Genomic DNA, 18,964 nt, shown 5'->3' with positions numbered 1-18,964 from the left:
TATTTCAAACACAATATTGAAAAGGAGTGGAGAAGGTGGACATCCTGTCTCATTCTTAAGTAGGATTTTTCAAGTTTTGCTCTACTGAGGATTATATTGGCTGTAGGTTTCCCCTGTATAGCTTTTTATTATATTGAGGTTTGTTCTCCATAGTTCTACATTCTCTAGGACTTTTTCTTTTCTTCTATTGATTTGATCATGTGATTTTTGTCTTTAAATCTATTTATGTGGCTTTTTATATTTTTTGGCTTGTGTATGCTGAACCATCTCTGTATTGCAGGATAAAAGTCAACTTGGTCATGCTGTATTTGTCTGTATTCTGTTGGCAAGTATTTTATTGAACATTTTTAAGCCTAAGGGATACTGACCTGCAGAGATTCTTTTCTCTTTCTTTCTTTCTTTCTTTCTCTTTCTTTCTTTCTTTCCCTCCCTCCCTCCCTCCCTCCCTCCCTCTCTCCCTCCCTCCCTCCCTTTTTCTTGTTGTTGTGTTTTTACATGGTTTTGGTATTAGAGTGATACTGGCTTCATAGAATGAGTTTGGAAGTGTGCCTGCTTCTTTCTTTTTCTTTTCTTATTTAAATAGTTTAAGAAGCAAGGAAGATTGGCTGTGTATCTTGAAAGTTTCATAGAATTCTTCTGTCAATCTGTCTGGCCCTGGGCTACTACTGCAATTATCTTTTGTCCTGAAGGCTTTTTATTACTGTTTTAATCTCCTAATTGTTAAGAGTCTTGTTAGGTTGTTGACTTTTTGGTTTAATTTGGTGGTTTGGCTGGATTCTTACAGATTTTCCAACTTAATGAAATAAACATGTCCACAGTTTTAAAGTATTCCTTTATAATATTCTGAATTTCTTAAGGTGTCTTTTGTAATGCTTCCCTGCGAATTTATAATTCTTTTAATTTGGGGCCAGTGAGCTGTCAATATTGTTTATCTTTTCAACAAACCATGTCTTAGATTTGTTTATTTGTATTTTTGTTGTTTTCTGTTTCATTAACTTTTGCTTTGAATTGTTATTATTTCTTGACATGTACTGGGTTTTTATTTGGTTGGGTTTTGTTTTACCAACTTTTTGAGTTGCACCGTTAATTCACTTATTTGTGCTTGTTCTGATTTTTTTAAAATATAGGCCATTTAAGACACATTTTTTCAATGTGTCCCAGAGGTTTTGTAGTGTTGTGTTTTCGTTTTCATTTTCATTTAATTCTGAGATTTTAAAAATTTCTTTCTTGCTGTCTTCTTTGACCTACTCTTCACTAATGAACCGTTTAATCTCCATGATTTTGTGTTTATTACAGATTTTTTATTGTCAATACTGTTTTATTGTATTGTCTAAAAAATGATACATGCAATTATTTCAATCTTTTTGAATTTGTAAAAATTTGCCTTGTGTCCCAGGGTATTTGTTACAGCAAAGTGTCCATGTGCTGCTGACTAGAATGTGTATTAAGCGTTTGAATAAAATATTCTGTAGGTGTCAGTTAAGCCCATTTGATATGGTATCATGTCTGTTTAAACGTCATCATTTCTGTTGTTGAGATGACTTGTTAATTGGAGAAAGTGGCTATTGAAATCACATAACTGTTAATGAGCTGATGTTAATCTATATCTTTAAATCCTGTAGTAATTTTATGTGTGAGTGTGAGTGTGAGTGTGTGTGTGTGTGTGTGAGAGAGAGAGAGAGAGAGAGAGAGAGAGAAATTGGATGCCCTGGAGTTTTGGGCATATGTGTTTAGGATAGTAATGTCTTTGTTTCACTGTTATTATGAATAGAATGCAGTGTTCTCCTTTTTTTTTTTTTCTGATTAGTTTTAGTATGAATCCATTTTGACACCTATTAGGATAGAGATGTATATAAGTTTCCAGGTCCCATTTGATTGGAGCACTTTTGTTCATTCTTTTAATCTAAGTTGGTGCCTAACTTTAAAGCTTTAGTTGTAGACAACTTTCTTGTAGACAACAGATAGATGGATTTTGTTTCTTGGTTCATTCAGTCAGCCTGTGTCTTTTTCTTGGAGAGTTGAGGTCATTGAAATGTATGTGTTAATTGTGTTCATCCTGTTTTTAGCTTTTGGTAGTGGTGTTTTGTGATTTCAGTGGTACTTTGTGTTTTTATAATGATAACTTTAAACTTCTTTCCACAGTTTCTTGGCTGTTCTCATTCCTCTCTTTTGCCCTAAATATTGCCATGTGTATTTCCTTTAGGTTTCGTTTGTTTGATAAAGTGTTTTGGTTAGGCTGTTTGTATCATGGAAAGTCTATTTTGTTTTCAATTATGGTGGATAGTTTTGCAGGGTATAATTTGGCCATTGTAGACTTTTAGTACTTGGAATGCCTTGTTCAGGATATTTTATCTTTCAAAGTTTCCATTGAGAAATCAGCTGTTATATATGTTTTTTTTCCCCTCTCTTTTGCAGCCCATGTTCTGTATACTTGGTGTTTTATGTGTGGGAGGTGGTAGGGGTTTTCTTTTCTGGTCTTGTCTGTTTGGTATTCTGTGTGCATCTTGTATCTGTATGTGTATCTTTTCCCTTTACTTAGGGTTTTCTTTTAAGATCTTCTTGAAGTTATGATCTATACCATTAACTTGGGATTCTTCTCATTCATCTATGCCTGTAATTTGAAAGTTTGTTCTTTTTGTAGTGTCTTATATTTCCTGTATGTTATTATTATTTTTTTAATCTAATATTTCTTGTTTTGGTCTAGAACCTTTACTTAATCTTCCCGGCCTGATATTTTTGTCTTCTGCTTGATCCATTTTACTTCTAGATATTTCCTTTGAGTTTTATATTTCTATTTTTTAAGCTAATTTTTCTTTTTTCTTTTCTTTTTTTTTTTTTGTGGTTGAAACTTGAGAAGGATGCAGCTTATCTTGCATTCCTAGAGTGGGTACTAAGGACATTGGCCTTAGAGCACACATAGCACAATGGAGCAAGGAGGGCCACGGTAATATCTGTGAGCATACATAAGAGGGTGTGTGTAGAAAATGAGTAAAAAAGAGAGAGAAATACACTTTGCAAAAAGGAAGTATTAGAAATATAAACTAGTTTATAAAGGACTTACAGTATAACATAAGGGCTGCTTCATTTAAAAAGAAAGTCAGTCCAGACTTTGTGTAATGCTTTTGTTGGCTACCCAGACAAATCTTTAAAAATAATTCTATTTATGTAATAATAAACACTATTTAGGTGATAATAGTGCATTAAATATTTTTCAGTATATGTGCATAAATATATGTGCATCACTCCCCTGCAGTGACATTTTTAGAAGAGTAAGTATGGTCTTGGGAAAAAAAACATTTTTGAAAGTCCTCAAACACTGACCTTCACTGTGATATATGTATCTTTTCTTGATTATGAGGATCTAAATACTACATATTATATGAAATATTACTTGTACTTGAGTTCTTCAAGCCTCCATTAGTCCTACTCTGAGTTTTCTAATTGGATTTGGATTTTTTAGTTCCATCTTCATTTCAGCTTGAGCCCTCTTCATTGTCATTGTTATCTCTGTTGAGTTCCTTCCTCCCTCCCTCCCTCCCCCCCTCCCTCCCTCCCTTCCTCCCTCTGTCCTTAATTTCCTCTGTTCTTCCCCCCTTATTTCCTTCCTTCCTCTCTCCCTCCTTATTTTCTTCCTTCCTCCCTCCCTCCTTATTTCCTTCCTCCCTGTCTACCTCCTTATTTTCTTCCTTCTTCCCTCCCTCCCTCATTCCTTCCTTCCTTTTTTTTTCTCCCTCAAACAGGGTTTCTCTGTATAGCCTTGGCTGTCCTGGTCTTAGGTTTTGTAGACCAAGCTTCCTTCAAACTCACAGAGATTCACCTGCCTCTACCTTCTGAAATACTGGAATTACAGGTGTGTGCCACTGTGCCCCACTGAGTTCTTTTCTTAAGTCCTGTATTGTCTTTGTCATTTTCATCTATCGGCTTGTGTTTTCTTGGACATTACTGGAATTATTCTCCTTAGGTTCTTTCTCCTAATTTCAGCAATTTGTTTTAAATTAATTCATTAATTAATTAGCTGATTAATTAATTGTGCACATGTATTCTTTAAACTTCTAATTTTTTGATGATTTTTATGATTTTTTTTTTTAAAATTCTGTCTTTTGGGTGTCATTTATGTAATTCTCATTGATAAACATTTCTACAGGACTGGTAGATTTTGGGGAGGAGACACTAGCTTGATAATTCATATTATTTCTACTTTGGGATGAGCTCTGGGCATGTGAAATTATTTTATTAGTTCTAAGTTTGATATGGGCAGAGCAGGTTAGGGCAGAAAGAGAGTATGCACAGGTGGATTGAGTTTAGTGGTTGAAATGCTTGGGTGAAATGAAATTAGGAAGATGGAGGGGACAGGGATGAGGTACAGGATGTGCATTCTTCGTCTAAGCTTGAACTGTGGTGGTAGATCTGTCTGGGTGGAGAGGTTGGATGTGATTTAGGAGTGAACTGTGCATTAGTTAAGTAAAATCAGTCCTGGTGGAAGCCTAGAGCTTGGTTTCTGAGCAGTAATGGGTGGCTAAACTAGGCTGGGGCCCCCTGAATGTGCTATCTGGGAGCTAAATCTGGCAGGGTGCGTGGAGGGGAGGGGTTAGGGAGAATCACCAGACTAGACCCTGGAGAGGAGAAGGATGGATAGGATTTGGCAATGTTGCAGTGTTAATATTTTAGGTAACTAAAGTACAGTATCAGAGCAAGAAGCGTATTCAGATTTTATTAACTGTGTTATATGTTTAGGGCTGTGCAGTTTCCTCACATTTGCAGGTATATTAATTATCACCACACTGGAAGTAGAGAATAGTTTTATCATCACCAGGTTGCTGTGTGTTGTAGTTCTAACTAAATTGTAGCTCCTCGTACTTATTCCTAACCCCTAGCAACTACTTACCTGGTTTTCTTTTTTTTTTTTTTTTTTAAGTTATATAAATGAAACCCTGGTATGTCACCTTTGACACTGGCATTTGTCACTCAGGAAAATGCAGTCCAGCATCAGCTATGCTGTTGTATATACCAATACTTTGTTCTTTTTCATTGCCCAGTAGTATTCATGATGATATTCACATGATACAGATGTATTCATGAAACCATTCAGTCATTTGAGACCTTTTAGTTTAAGCTACTATGAAAAATGTTGTAAACATTTATGTGTACATTTTTATGTGAACATAAAAATTCTTTGTTATGTAAATGGCCATAAATAAAATTGCTGTATTGTATCGAAACTGCATATTTACTTTTGTAAGAAGCTGCCCTCTATTTTCTAGCTTGTCTCTATCCTTTCTCTGTGTGTCCTACGCTGTCATTCACTCCCCTGCCAAAGGCTGTCTCCCTGAACCTGGAGTCAACCAGCAAGCCCCAGTGGTCCTTCTCTCTTTGGGTGTCACAACAAGGGGCTGTCACAGCCATTCCTGACTATTTACAGGACTAATGGAATCTGAACTAAGTCCTCTTGCTGCCATTAACTCCAGCCTCTGCTTTATCTTTTTATAACCTCACCAGCAATATACAAATGATCCTGTTTTTCTGTATCTCCACTAGTATTTGGTATCACTACTTGTTAATTTTAACCTTTCTGATAAATGTTCATGATAACTCAGTAGGACTTGAATAAGACTAAAAATGTTAAGTCTTTTCATGATCTTATTTGTGACCTATATGTCTTCTCTGGTGAAATATCCTTTCTGTCCTGTTTCTAATGGTTTATTATTACTATTATCATTTAAAACAAAAACCTCAAAATTTAAATTACTTTTCTACTTATTTCAGGTGTGCACACATTCAGGTCCCATTGTGCACATACAAATTTCAGAAGATAAGTCATGGAGTTAGTTCTCACTCTTCACAGTGTGGGACTTAAGGATCAAATGCAGATTGACAGGTTTGGTGGAAGGCACCTTTCTTTACCTGCTGAGTCGTCTTGATGGCCATTTAAAAAAATTCTCTTTTATGTTAGATTTTTTTGTTGTTAAGTTTCAGTAGTCCTAAACGTATTCCAAATATTAGTGGGTTTTTTTTTTTTTTTGTCTATATGGTTTGCAAAGATTTTCTCTCAGCCTGTAGCTTGTCTTTGCTTCCCCGTAGTAGGATTCCTTATTAGAACAAGAGCTTTCTTTGCTAGTGTTGGACACATCAGGCTTTTTATAAACTGTCTTAAAGTTAAGTCAGAATTTGTGCCTAGATTAAGTCACTGAGATTTGTGTAAATTTTGGAGATATTTAGTGTCTGAACAACCTGATTTCATAATATGGAGAAAAAGTTTATGAAATGTTTGTATTGATTGTTTTTAAATATTTGGTAGAATTCATCATTGATACTATTTCAGATTAGAAATTTAATATAAATGGTTGTGACTGTTTTATTTTGGTTGGGTGTGATTTTTGAGGCATTTATATTCTAGTATGTTTAGTTTATGAATATAAATCCCAGCACTCGGGAGGCAGATATCTGAGTTTGAGGCCAGCCTGGTCTAAATTCCAGAACAGCCAGGGCTACATAGAAAAACCCTGCATCAAAATCAAATAATATATATATGTCATTTTTAACTGCTACATTTCTTTAGCTTCCTTTAACCTAGAATAGTTTTCTCAGCTTTTTCTTTCTTTTATGACAAGATTTTCAAAGTTGAGTATATCTTAACTTTGTAATTGAATTTAGCTTGCTCATTCCTTATAAATATTCCAAGATCAGGAGTTCTCAGTGGGTCACTTGTAGGACATCTGCAGCTGTTATGTTGATCAGTCACATAAATTAGAAATTAGTTGCACTGGGCAGCACTAGATGCCCTTGAGTAGTCACTGATATTTGTATTGACTTCATGGTTTTTACCTTTTCCGTAATGTTATCCTGAGGAGATCATATTAGTCTATAGCTTTTTAGGATGGGCTTACTTCTCTTAATGTGAATTTAATGACCAGAAAGTACATTTATTTTTAACAATGACCACTTTTCATTATGTCGATGTTCCATAGCTTAATTATTTTTTGAGCTACTCAAAGAAATCTTGGTTGCTTCGAGGTGTCAGTTAAAATACACCAACTAGAGTCCTGTACATTTTGTTGTTGTTGCTGTATAGTCAAGTTTTCATTTAACTTTGGAAAATATTATGAAGCTTAATATCTACGTTGTATAGTGTTTTAATTTGTTTTCTTTTGCTGTCACAAAAGATTTGAAGATGTTTACTTTTTAAAGAGAAGAGGTTTACTTAAAGAGTAGTGATTTTAGAGAGTGAAAGTTCAAGATTGGGCTGTCCCATCTGTATGCTGCTATTGGAAATCCCCTTAGCTACATCACAGTATGAAAGGCAAGTGGAAGGGAAATGGCTTTATGTAGATTGGGTCAAATAGAAAGAGTAGTTACACTTTTATAACAGTGTACTCAGGAGATAGCTTACTCTAAGACAACACTTACCTATACAGGGGAAGTGCCTGCAGTTACCTCTCCTAGGTTCCCTTTCTTAAAATGTCTGCCACTTTAACCCCCTTTAGTGTTGAGCAGAGAACCCAGTACCTTGTATATGCTAGGTAAGCCCTGTTCTACTGAGCTCTATCTTTAGCCCCTCCACTGCCTCTTAGTATCACTATATGGACTTTGAATGTTCAGAACCCTTAAGGGAATCATAGTATATATAGTGTGCTTAATGTTGTTGTACAAATAGATTTTATAATGATGGCTGTTAACTAAAAGATAAGTATGTAAAACTTATTTTTTTTAAACTTTTTTTCATAAACTGTGTGTGTGTATCTTTTTGTTCATGTTTCCTTTTAATATGAGCAGGCTGTAGCCTATAAAAATACTACACAATTATTATAGAAAAGAATACTATATAACAATTATTACAAATAAACATTCCTAGGCTAAAAATCTTGATTTTTAGTAATGGAATAGTTTACCATAATGCTCACTGTCTAGTTAGGGAACTTACTTTCTTTACAGTGTGCTTCTAAACAGTGTAACTAGCAAAAAGACTTTGTCTTCCACATGTGCAAAAATATCTCATGGTCAACATTGAAAACGTTTACTAATCATACTTGATATGTTTTTAGATCTCTTAAATTTTGTGTTGTTTTTACCTTTAGAGTAGGTAACAGAAACCAGACATTAGTTACCAACAAATAAATCCTAAATTTTCTTAAATAAACACCCAGATTTTCTTATGTGAATATCGGAAGATTAGATATTTTTAAAGAATGAGTCTGTTTCATCTAGATTTTCAGATTTGTACATAGTGAATTATAATTGTGATTTGTTATTCTTGTAAGAGTCATGAAATCTATAATGATATATGTTCTTTAGTTTCTTATTTTAGCTGAGCTAAAGGTATATGAATTTTTTGGGTGGTGAAAGAGCTAATTAAAAGTTACTTTTATATTGTTTTGCCTGTGTGTATGTCCATTCAGCACATGTACAGAACTCTCAAAGGTCAGAAGAGGGTGTCAGATCCCCTGGAACTGGAGCTGCATATGGTTGTGACCTTCCATGTGGATGTTGGGAATGGAACCTGAGCAGCAAGTACTCTTAACTGCTGAGTCATCTCCCCAGCTCTTGTTTTTGATGTCTAGTGTTTTTTAAATGTTTTCTGAGAATTTCTATGTCCCTACTTAACTATATATATTTGAAGGTTTTCTACCTCCTGTGTTAGATTGCAAATATTATTCATACTTTCAAAAGATTTCCAGCTTGAGATTTTAGAAACCCTGCCGTGCCTGGTTTTGATACTTGAACAGTCTTTTCAAACTGTATTTTCTATCTTCTAGTATTCAAATAGTGAATGTGATGTATTGGATGGAATGACTGTTATAAATAGGCCATTTAGGAGTGCAGTGGCAGAGGAAACAATCTATTTCCTATGAGTGGGTCTGAGTCTTGGTGATCCTATGTTCTCATCAGTGCATCAGTGTTTCTTAGTCTCCTACTGCCATCCATGTGTGTTTTTTTTTTTTTTAACAAATCTTTTTTTAGGGTTTTGTTTTTTAAATTATGATTTTTTTATGGATATGAGTGCTCTATTAGGGCATCAGATCTCATTATAGATGGCTGTGAGCCACCATGTGGATGCTGGGAATTGAACTCAGGATGTCTAGAAGAGCAGCTAGTGCACTTAACCTCTGAGCTATCTCTCCAGCCCCGCCATCCATGTTCTTAATTGGGACAGAACAGATATAAGGAGCTGGAGTCCTTTACTTCTCTTCCTTTATGGGGAATGTTAAAGGCAGTTGGAATTATGTTTTTCATCTATGTAGGTAGGTTACATTTTATTTCATTGAAGGTAGACTTTGTTAGAAGAGCAGAATGCTTTGGTTTTATTTTCTTCCTTTTCCCCACCACATGTATTGAGATTTTTTTGTCATTTAATGAAGAATTTAAGCATTTCCACTTAGGGTCCCTTTCATTCCCCCAAATTTTATCTGATTCCAGATATATAAGCACATAAAATTTATATAGATTAATTTTTTTTATAATGAATTGCTTACTTTAATTCTCTGGTGTTTGTATACATGCATATATATTTATACATATACATATGTATCATCTCGCTATTTATTAAAGATAAAGGAAACATACACACTGATGAGGATGACATGCATATCTTTACATAAAGAGTTAAAACTTGGCCACGTATTTGATACTGAAATATATAATTCCAGAGCATCTTTGTGTTTTCCAGAGTGATTATTTTGATCTTATAATCATCAGTGCTGAGAACCTAATTCACATAAGTATTTAGTACAGAATGGTAGTATGTTTGGGCCATTTTAGAAATAATTTGAAACTTCCTTAATTTGAGCCAAAATTCATTCAGCATTTTAAAAAATAAAGTAGAATTTAACAAGTCTAACAAGATTTTTTTTTTTTTTCTTTCAAAGACAAGGTCTTATTGTGTAGCTCTGACTGTCCTGGGATCCACTTTAAAGACAAGTTTGTCCTTGACCTTATAGGATCTATGTGCCTGTGGCTAATAAATGATGGGATTAAAGGTGTGGACCGCCATACCTAACTCAAACAGGAATTAAATTTTTTTTCTTTTATTCAGTATAAAGATTGAACCTGGGGCCAGACACATACTAGGCAACTGTTCTACTACTGGGTACCTCCAGTATCAAATAGTAATTTAAAAATTAAATATTCTAATATACAGGACAGTCCAAAGATGTGCTAATTTTTTATACAGAATGTGATTTCCCCCCTTTAAAAGTGTTATTTATTCTTTGAGCATTTCATATAACACAAAGACATGCTGGTTTAAGCGTGATGGAGGATGTCAGGAAAAAGGCAACAGTTGGTTCCCTTTTGTATTTCAACCTAGTTATGTTTCTGTAAGAACAGAAAATTTTATGGGTATGGTAAAAATGCTGTAATTATTTTCCTTTAATTTTATGTGTATTTTGCCTGTGTGTATGTGTGTACCACATGCTTGCCTGGTGTTCATAGAGGTCAGAAGAGGTTTTGGATCTCCTGGAACTGGAGTTAGAAAGCACTGTGAGTCATCATGTGGGTGCTTGAAATTGAACCCAGGTTCTTTGAAAGAATAGCACTTAACAGCTGAGCCGTCTCGCCAGTCCCCAAACACTGAAATTAGTAACAGAAGGTCTTGAGTCTGTGGTGTCAAAGGCAAAATTCATTGGTTTTGAATCCCAAGACAGTAAGGTGGCCCAAACCAAGGCTACAGTGAGGATGAGCCATGCAGTATGGGAAACACTGTCACAAACATCTGAGATTCATTATGTGTAATATACTTAATATTTGGCATATGTTCAAAAACTCTCACCTTGAGTTACATAACAGCATTTTCCCACAGTTGAAAACGCTGTGACTGGGTTTTGGAGATTTGAATTCTCAGATCTGTCTACATGTTTCAGGAACATAGCAATATGCTATTTTTTAAGCATTTGGTAGTTAGTGCTTAATTTATAAGTAACTAGGAACCTTTAAAGTTTCAGGATTATAGTAATTTCTCTACTTTAAAATTTTTAATTTATTTTGGCTTATGCTTTTGACTAGTACCACGTTTATCTTTAAAATCTCCTAACTATGATCTAAAAGTAGTAGAGACGTTTGATACCTCTGCTAAAAAATGACATCTGTCTGTCTATATAGTGTGTGTGTTTGTGTGTGCATGCACGCGTGACAGAGAGAAAAAAGCAATAGCACATGTGTGGAAGGTAGAGGAGGGTAACTTGTGAGAGTTGATTCTCTCCCTCCACTGTGTTCTGGAGATGGATATCAGTTTGTTAGACTTGTCTACAAGAGCCTTTACTCTCTGAGCCAATCTCACCAGCCTGAAAATAATATTTTCCTGATTAATTACACTTAGGTTAGGTAACACACTCTGAGCATTTTTGGTCATTGTTAATGGGACTTGGTTGATTAGGCATATTGTTAATTTTAGCTAACTTTCTATTCACTTGATGGGATATAGTGAATAGTTTTCTTGTATGTTTTGTAATATTGTCATGGTTTGTATGCTGATTTTAAATTTTTTATTTGCTTTTGTTAGCAAGTATCCCATTCCGTGGTAGTAGTAGAGTGGTCTTTCATGGGGCTTATCTTTTAAAAATTATATATTGTTCTATTTATACTTTTTATATTTTAATGTTTGTATCTCTAATAATATTTCTTGTCTTGTGTGTGTATGATGTAACTTAGTTCCCATTATTTTTAGCATTTCTTTTCTTACATTAAAGATGATTCACACACACACACATGGATTTTATTGTCTTAGCCAGTATGATAATGATATAATGATAATTCTGATTTTTTCTTTTAGTGGTTGTCCTTGAGATTGCAGTATGTATCATTGATTTATTACAGTTTTATTGAAGAAAAGAAAAATAACTTAGGACACCTAAACTCAGCTTGCTTTTATTTAGCCTTTTATATTATCTTGCATTTTCATTGTACATATGCTTTAATACTAACTAGACATTATTATTGCTATACTGTCAGTGTTTTATTTAGATTGACCCATATATTTATCCTTTGAGAAACTCTGTATTTTACACTGCCTTTCCACCTTTCTTTGTAGTATCACGCCCCCCAACCCTCCAGGAAACTTCTTTTAGATATATATTTTTTGATATCTGCTGTTAAAAATTTATTTCCTTTGTCTGAAATACTTATTTTTGTTTCTGAAGGATATTTTCTGTGTATAAGATTTTGGGTTGAGAGTAATGAAAAATTTCCTACAAAAATTTGAATTATCCATTGAGCTGCTACTGTTTTTATTGGAAAGTTAGCAAAGATTTTTACCTTTGTTCCTTTTAACATAATGTCTTTTATATTCCGCTTTTATGATTTAATCTTGTTTTGAATTTTAGCAATTTTGTTTTGATACATCTTTTGTTTTGTTTTGTTTGTTTGTTTTTCAAGACAACATTTCTCTCTGCAGCCTTAACTTTCCTGGACTTTCTTTGTAGATCAGGGTGACTTCAAACTCACAGAGATCAGCCTTCCTCTGCCTCCCTGAGTGCTGGGATTACCAGCATGCACCGTCATACCCGCTGTTCTGATACATCTTGATGTGGGCTAGAGTCTTCTTGTTTATCTGCCTCTATCACTTTTTCTTATTTGGCATATATGGAATTAATTAATTATTTCTGTATTACTATCTTTCTTGGTTTTGAGAATATTTTGGATTTTCTCCAATTTTTTTTCTCCTGTTCTCTTTCCTACTTTTTTAAAGGGACTTTTCATGTTTTAGTTTCTTTTTTATTTTTATGATAAAACACCATGACCAAGGCAACTTACAGAAGAGTTTATTTGGGTTTATGGTTCTATAATAGTGGAGCACAAGCAGGAAGTTGAGGTCTCACATCTTGAACAATTAAGCTTCTAGTAATGAGTGCTATCTGGGCTTGGGTGGATTATTAAACTCTTAAAGCCAGTAACATATCTCTTCCAACAAGGCCACACCTCCTAAACCTACCTGAATAGTGCTACCAACTGAGAAACAAGTATCCAAATGCCCAAGACTCTGGGGGACATCCAACCAAAACATTACATATATGTAAATAATGTCCCATTCATCATTTATGTTCTTTTCTGTACTTTCTTATTTCATTTTGTTATTTAATAAGCATATTTTCAAGTTAATCTAGCTTTTAAAAATATGATGCTTTTTTGTTAAATCTCATTTAGTTCCTAATTTTGTAAATTTGATTATTCATTTTTAAAAATGAATTTATTTTTATTAATCAAAGTTTATTCACTTGTGTCCCAACTGTAGGCCACCTTCCCTCCCTCTTCTACTCCCGAGCCTCTTCCCCAGTCCACTGATAGGGGAGGTCCTCCTCCCCTTCCATCTGATCCTACTCCATCAGGTCTCATGAGGAGTGGCTGCATTGTCTTCCTCTGTAGCCTGGTTGGTAAGGCTACCACCCCCCCAAGGGCGAGGTGATCAAAGAGCAGGCCACTTAGTTCATGTCAGAGATAGTCACAGTTCCCATTAATAGGGAACACACTTGGACACTGCCATGGGCTACATCTGTGCAGGGGTACTAGGTTATCTCTATGAATGGTCCCTGGTTGAAGTTTCAATCTCAGAAAAGATCCCTGGGCCCAGACTGACTGACTTTCTTTCTTTCTTTCTTTCTTTCTTTCTTTCTTTCTTTCTTTCTTTCTTTCTTTCTTTCTTTCTCTCTCTCTCTCTCTCTCTCTCTCTCTTTCTTTCTTTCTTTCTTTCTTTTTTACATTTGCTCAACCATGTTCATAGCAGCTTTAATTGTAATAGACAGAAGCTGAAAACAACCCAGATGTCCCTCAACGGAGGAATGGATACAGAAATTGTGGTACATTTAGACATTGGAATACTACTGAGCAATTAAAAACAAGGAAATCATGAAATTTGCATGCAAATGGTGGAAACTCGGAAAGATCATCCTGAGTGAGGTGTCCCAGAATCAGAAAGACACACATGGCATATACTGACTTATAAGTGGATATTAGCCATATAATCTAGGATAATCATACTAAAATCTGTACATCTAAAGAAGCTAGTCAAGGAGGAAGACCCTGGGTAAGAGGATCAGTCCTAATTCAGAACGGCAAAGGGGATAGACATCAGAAGAGGGAGAAAACAGAACAGACAGGAGCCTATCACAGAGGGATTCTGGAACACTCTACCTGGCAGGGTGTCAAAGCAGAGGCTGAGACTCATAGACAAACTTTGGGCAGAGAGCAGGGAATCTTATGGAAGAAGAGGGAGATAGAAAGACCTGGAGGAGACAGAAGCTCCACAAGAGAGAAAAAAAAATCATGATTACTCATTTGTAAATGTTGATTTTTTTTTCTTTTTTGGTTTCCATTTCATCTTTATTCTATTTTTCTTTTCTGTTTTCTTGATTTATTTTTTTTATATTTAATGGATTCATTTTCAGAGTTTTTCTTGTGGCGCTAAGTTGAACCCATTGCCTTAGGCATCTAGGAAACTGTTCTACCACTGAGCTACATCACCACCTCAAATAAAATAAAATCAAATAAAAATATGTCTGTACTAACAGGGTGAGATGAGGATAGTGGAGTTAATGACAATTAATGATGAGGACCAGAGAGAGAAAAGATCTAAAAAGATTAGGCTAGGCCTTAGACCCTGTTACTTCTGGGTACTAATTCAGGAAGATCACAAGTTCATAGCCTGTCTGAACTACAGAGTAAGTTCCAGACCAACCCAAACAATTTAGTCATGTCCTAGAGAGGGATGGGGGTGAGGCATGGAATGATTTTTTTTTTCATTATTTTTAATTTGACTGGTTTGATTGCTGGTTCAGATAGAAAGATCCAGCAGCTATCTCTAAAATTTTGTCTCTAAAATTGATGGAAGACTTAGGAATGATTTGGCTTATTAATTATTCTGGCATAACACTGAACAAGTATGACATGTATATGGCTTAAGGCATATGAGTTCCACCTCTTCTTTTCACGTTTATTTTGGAAATCCTAAGCAAAACCCTGCTTTTCTTTAGTTGCCTTTGTTGAGATGGAGTAACTCATATTATCTGTGCTGACCTTGAACTTACAATGTTGCCAAAGAGAATCTTAAACTGTTGATCCTCCTACCCTGCCTCCCAAATATGGAGGCATGAGATATTTTTACTAATGAGATAAAGGTAGGTTAATATCCGTATGTAATAAGTATGGTTTAAAAGTAGAACATAATTAGCCAGTTGAAGTTGTAGATGCCTTTATAGAAGTCCACTTGACAGGAACTCAAAGTAGACTGATGTGTTTTAATAAGCATAAGCAGGATGATGTATGTGAGAGACTGTTCCAGTAGTATTTGTGATACTAACAAACATTTTATTTTGGCTAAGAGGAAGATCAGAGTCCTTCACAGTAGTCTTTGAATTTTTTGTACTATGTTTTAGGGGATTTATCGTTTTAGCAAATTTAGCAATTTTAGAAGAGTCGGGTGTGTGTAAGACAATTTGGCTAGCATTTAAAAACTTACAGGAAACTTATGAAGTATTATGATCATCTCCACAACCCTATGATTTAGGTAACAAAAGATTCCCTGGCAATTGAATTTCTACACAAAAACATTTGTGTTTTCTCTGTAAGAACAGTTACAGTTATATATGGTCGTGAAATAGGTTGTCATAAAATCCAGGACAATCAATGATCAGCTTCTTGTTGAAACAGGAAATTACAATATCCATCTTTTTAATGGTGACTCTGTTTTCCTGTCAAGTTGTAAGACTAAAATAAAGTTAAATGTTACTTTCTACAGGTTCCAAGTACTTTGTTATGTCAGGTAGATTCTTTAATATATGGAGTTGTAAATTATTTCTAATTACTCATCTTACTCTTAAGTTCCAGGCCAGGATGTAATAATATATTTTTTGATGTAATAATAAATGTTTCTATTTTGAGACAGTATGGGTAAATCTGGAGCAAGGGGTGGAAGGAAAAAGATACTCAGGAATAAGATACAAGGTTTGGGTTTATAGAACAAATTTTAAAACTTTGTAAATCAGTATTTTTAGGGAATTTGAGAGGAGGTAAAAAAAATAGAGTAAAATTGAATGTATATATTTAAAATTTGGAGTATTGTGACTTTCAGTGTACACAGAAATTTTTATGGTGGTATTTTGGTTTTAATTATTTTTATTTTTCTCCTAGGTGGTATCATGGAAAACTTGATAGAACTATAGCAGAAGAACGCCTCAGGCAGGCAGGGAAATCTGGAAGCTACCTTATAAGAGAAAGTGATCGGAGGCCAGGGTCCTTTGTACTTTCATTTCTTAGCCAGACAAATGTTGTCAATCATTTTAGGTGAGTCTTTGTTCCTAGTTTAAGATATTTAATATGACACTTTAGTATTTAATTTGACACATTTATAAATTATTTACTTTTACAAAAGTGAATGATTTTGGTATAATAAACTTGAATTAAATTAATCAATGATTTAGAGTAAATATTCTTGTAATGTTTAAACTTATTGTTGAAAGATGGTAATAATATTGGGCTTTACAATGCCAGTATTCAAATATGTTTATAATTAAGGAATGTAGTATTACAGATAACAGTTTTGAAAAGGTGAAAGCTAAAATGTAGCCTGAGACTCTAGAGTAAAAGAAAATACAGAAAACACCATGTAAAGGTTGAGCTTGTCCTTAGATCTTTTTAGCTTCACTATCTTGAAATTCTATACATGTTCTCTTCTGTGTGATAAACAGATAAGAGCATTTTCAAGTAAGGTATCTATATACAAATGTATTTGTATATTACCATATTCTATTTTACTTTATAGGAGATAATAAAACAAATTATATCCAGTATAAACTGACAAAATGTTCTTTTACCTTTGACTTTTAAATTTTAGAATAAGTTTTAAGGGTACTGTCATTTTTATTACATATATAAATAACAGTTTCTTAATATATAATAAAGTCTCATAATTTCATAACAATATTTGATTATAATTTTTATGTAACTTTTTATTATAGTTTACATAAATTTCAAGAGATTTGTGAGCTACTTATAGCCAGAGAAGTCTATAAAATTGTTAAGTGTTCAAAATAGGAAGTGAAGGGAGATGTCTTGAGGGTAAATTTTCAAATATTTGGCTCAGTTATATAATTTGAGGCTTGGAAATATGTCATATCAAATCCATAAATACCTTAAAATAACACTCAGTTACCAGTGTTGTAACTTTTTTTTTTTTTTAATAGAGGAATGTATGTTAACGGAAAAGAGTTTGATATTCTCCCCATTCAGTAAAGAGAATAAAAAAGACTGGCTTTAACACAAGGACCATACATTGAGAGGACCTAGATCCTCTGCTCAGAGGAAGCCCATAAGCTGTTCAGTTTCCAAGTGGGTTTCCTAGTAAAGGGGACAGGGGCTGTCTCTGACATGAACTCAGTGGCTGGCTCTTTGATCACCTCCCCCTGGGGGGTGCAGCGTTGCAAGGCCACAGAGGAAGATGCAGCAGCCAGCCCTGATGAGACCTGATAGGCTAGGGTCAGATAGAAGAAGGGGAGAAGGTCCTCCCATATCAGAGGGGTAGGGAAGGGGCCATAGTTGGAAAGGAGGGAGGGTGGGTAGAATAGGAGGAGACAAGGGAGGTGGCTACAGTGGGTATACAAAACGAATAAATTATAATAAATAAATAATAAATAACTGGCTTTTAAGATCCTTTTCAAATTTTGGTTTGTTTTTGATTTTCTGTTTTTGCCTTTACAATAGGATTATTGCTATGTGTGGTGATTACTACATTGGTGGAAGGCGTTTTTCTTCACTCTCAGACCTAATAGGTTATTACAGTCATGTTTCTTGTTTACTTAAAGGAGAAAAATTACTCTACCCAGTTGCACCACCAGAGGCAAGTAAAATGTGAATGAAATACAGCTTTTATTTTACAAAATCAGATGGATTTTGATCTTACTAATTTCTTAAATCTAGTATAATTTAATAAGTATTTGTTTTAATTCTGGCTATAATACTAGAAAAAAACTGATAGTTTCCTTAGAAAACTAATTTTTGTCTTTAAGTAATTAGATTTTTAAGATAATTTTGTGTGTTTATAACTTACCATAATTACTAGAGAAGTTAAAATGTGTACATCATAAAGGAAGATTAATTTCTTTGTTCTGTGTATCTTATTTGAGGAATGTTTAGATTACCTGAAGAAAATCTGTTATACTTATACAATAATTTCTAGTAAACATTTCTAGGTTCTTTATAGTGGCTCCATGAAGATTTAATTTCCATGAGCCTGTGGAGTTTATAATACAAAGTTGCATTGGCTTTAATTTTGGGGGAAATATCTTTTGACTTGGATACAGTCTTCTTGTATATGTATGTGTCTGTGATGTATACAGGCCTGCATATGTGTAGGGGCATGTGTGTCGGGGGTGTATCTACATACGCATGACTGTGGGGCTAGAATTGTCACTCTTGATTATTCTGTACCCGATTAATTGAAGCAAAGTCTCTGGATGAAACTAGAGCTTTTGCACTTGGCTAGTTTATCTTGATAGTTTGCCTCGGGAAGTCCCTGTTCCTGCCTCCTAAATGCTAGCATTGCAGGCAGCTGTCGCACCTATTAACAGATTTTATGTAGGTTCTGTGGATCCACCTTGGGTTCTCAGGCTTGTGGGACAGGAGCTTTAGATACTTAGATGTGAATCATCTCCCCAGCTTCTAATTATTATTATTTCAATGGTTTTCAGCCAGTAGAAGATAGAAGGCGTGTACGAGCCATTCTGCCCTACACAAAAGTACCTGACACTGATGAAATAAGGTATTTTATATTATTTTTATATATAAACATTTGAAAGAGCTAGACAATGAAGATTTAATTGCTCTTAATTTAGAAAATATTTGTTTTTTGAGGAACTATGATAACTTTATATAGTTGCCTTTGATACTGCTTCTGCTGGTGTTCCCATGGGATGGCTTATCTATTCCCAAGATTTAAATCAGGGTGGCCACAGTGAAAATAACAGAAGTAACAGCCTTTTAAAAAGCC

The 18,964-nt window shown here is 34.5% G+C and overlaps 1 protein-coding gene across 1 annotated transcript in view; it reads left to right on the top strand.

The window, feature by feature from the left end:
• Rasa1 (RAS p21 protein activator 1) overlaps positions 1-18,964 on the top strand; it is a 100,811-nt gene that overhangs the window by 12,138 nt on the left and 69,709 nt on the right. Inside the window, exons 2-4 of the mRNA XM_055604063.1 lie at positions 16,111-16,263; positions 17,680-17,815; positions 18,666-18,736. Coding sequence (XP_055460038.1) covers positions 16,111-16,263; positions 17,680-17,815; positions 18,666-18,736 — 360 coding nt within the window. The remainder of the gene's footprint in view (positions 1-16,110; positions 16,264-17,679; positions 17,816-18,665; positions 18,737-18,964) is intronic.

Source organism: Psammomys obesus, unplaced genomic scaffold, assembly GCF_907164565.1.
Source record: "Psammomys obesus unplaced genomic scaffold, mPsaObe1.curated_primary_1811, whole genome shotgun sequence".
NCBI lineage: Eukaryota > Metazoa > Chordata > Mammalia > Rodentia > Muridae > Psammomys > Psammomys obesus.
Note: the sequence above shows the minus strand (reverse complement) of the source record. Positions and strands in the feature narration are given on the sequence as shown.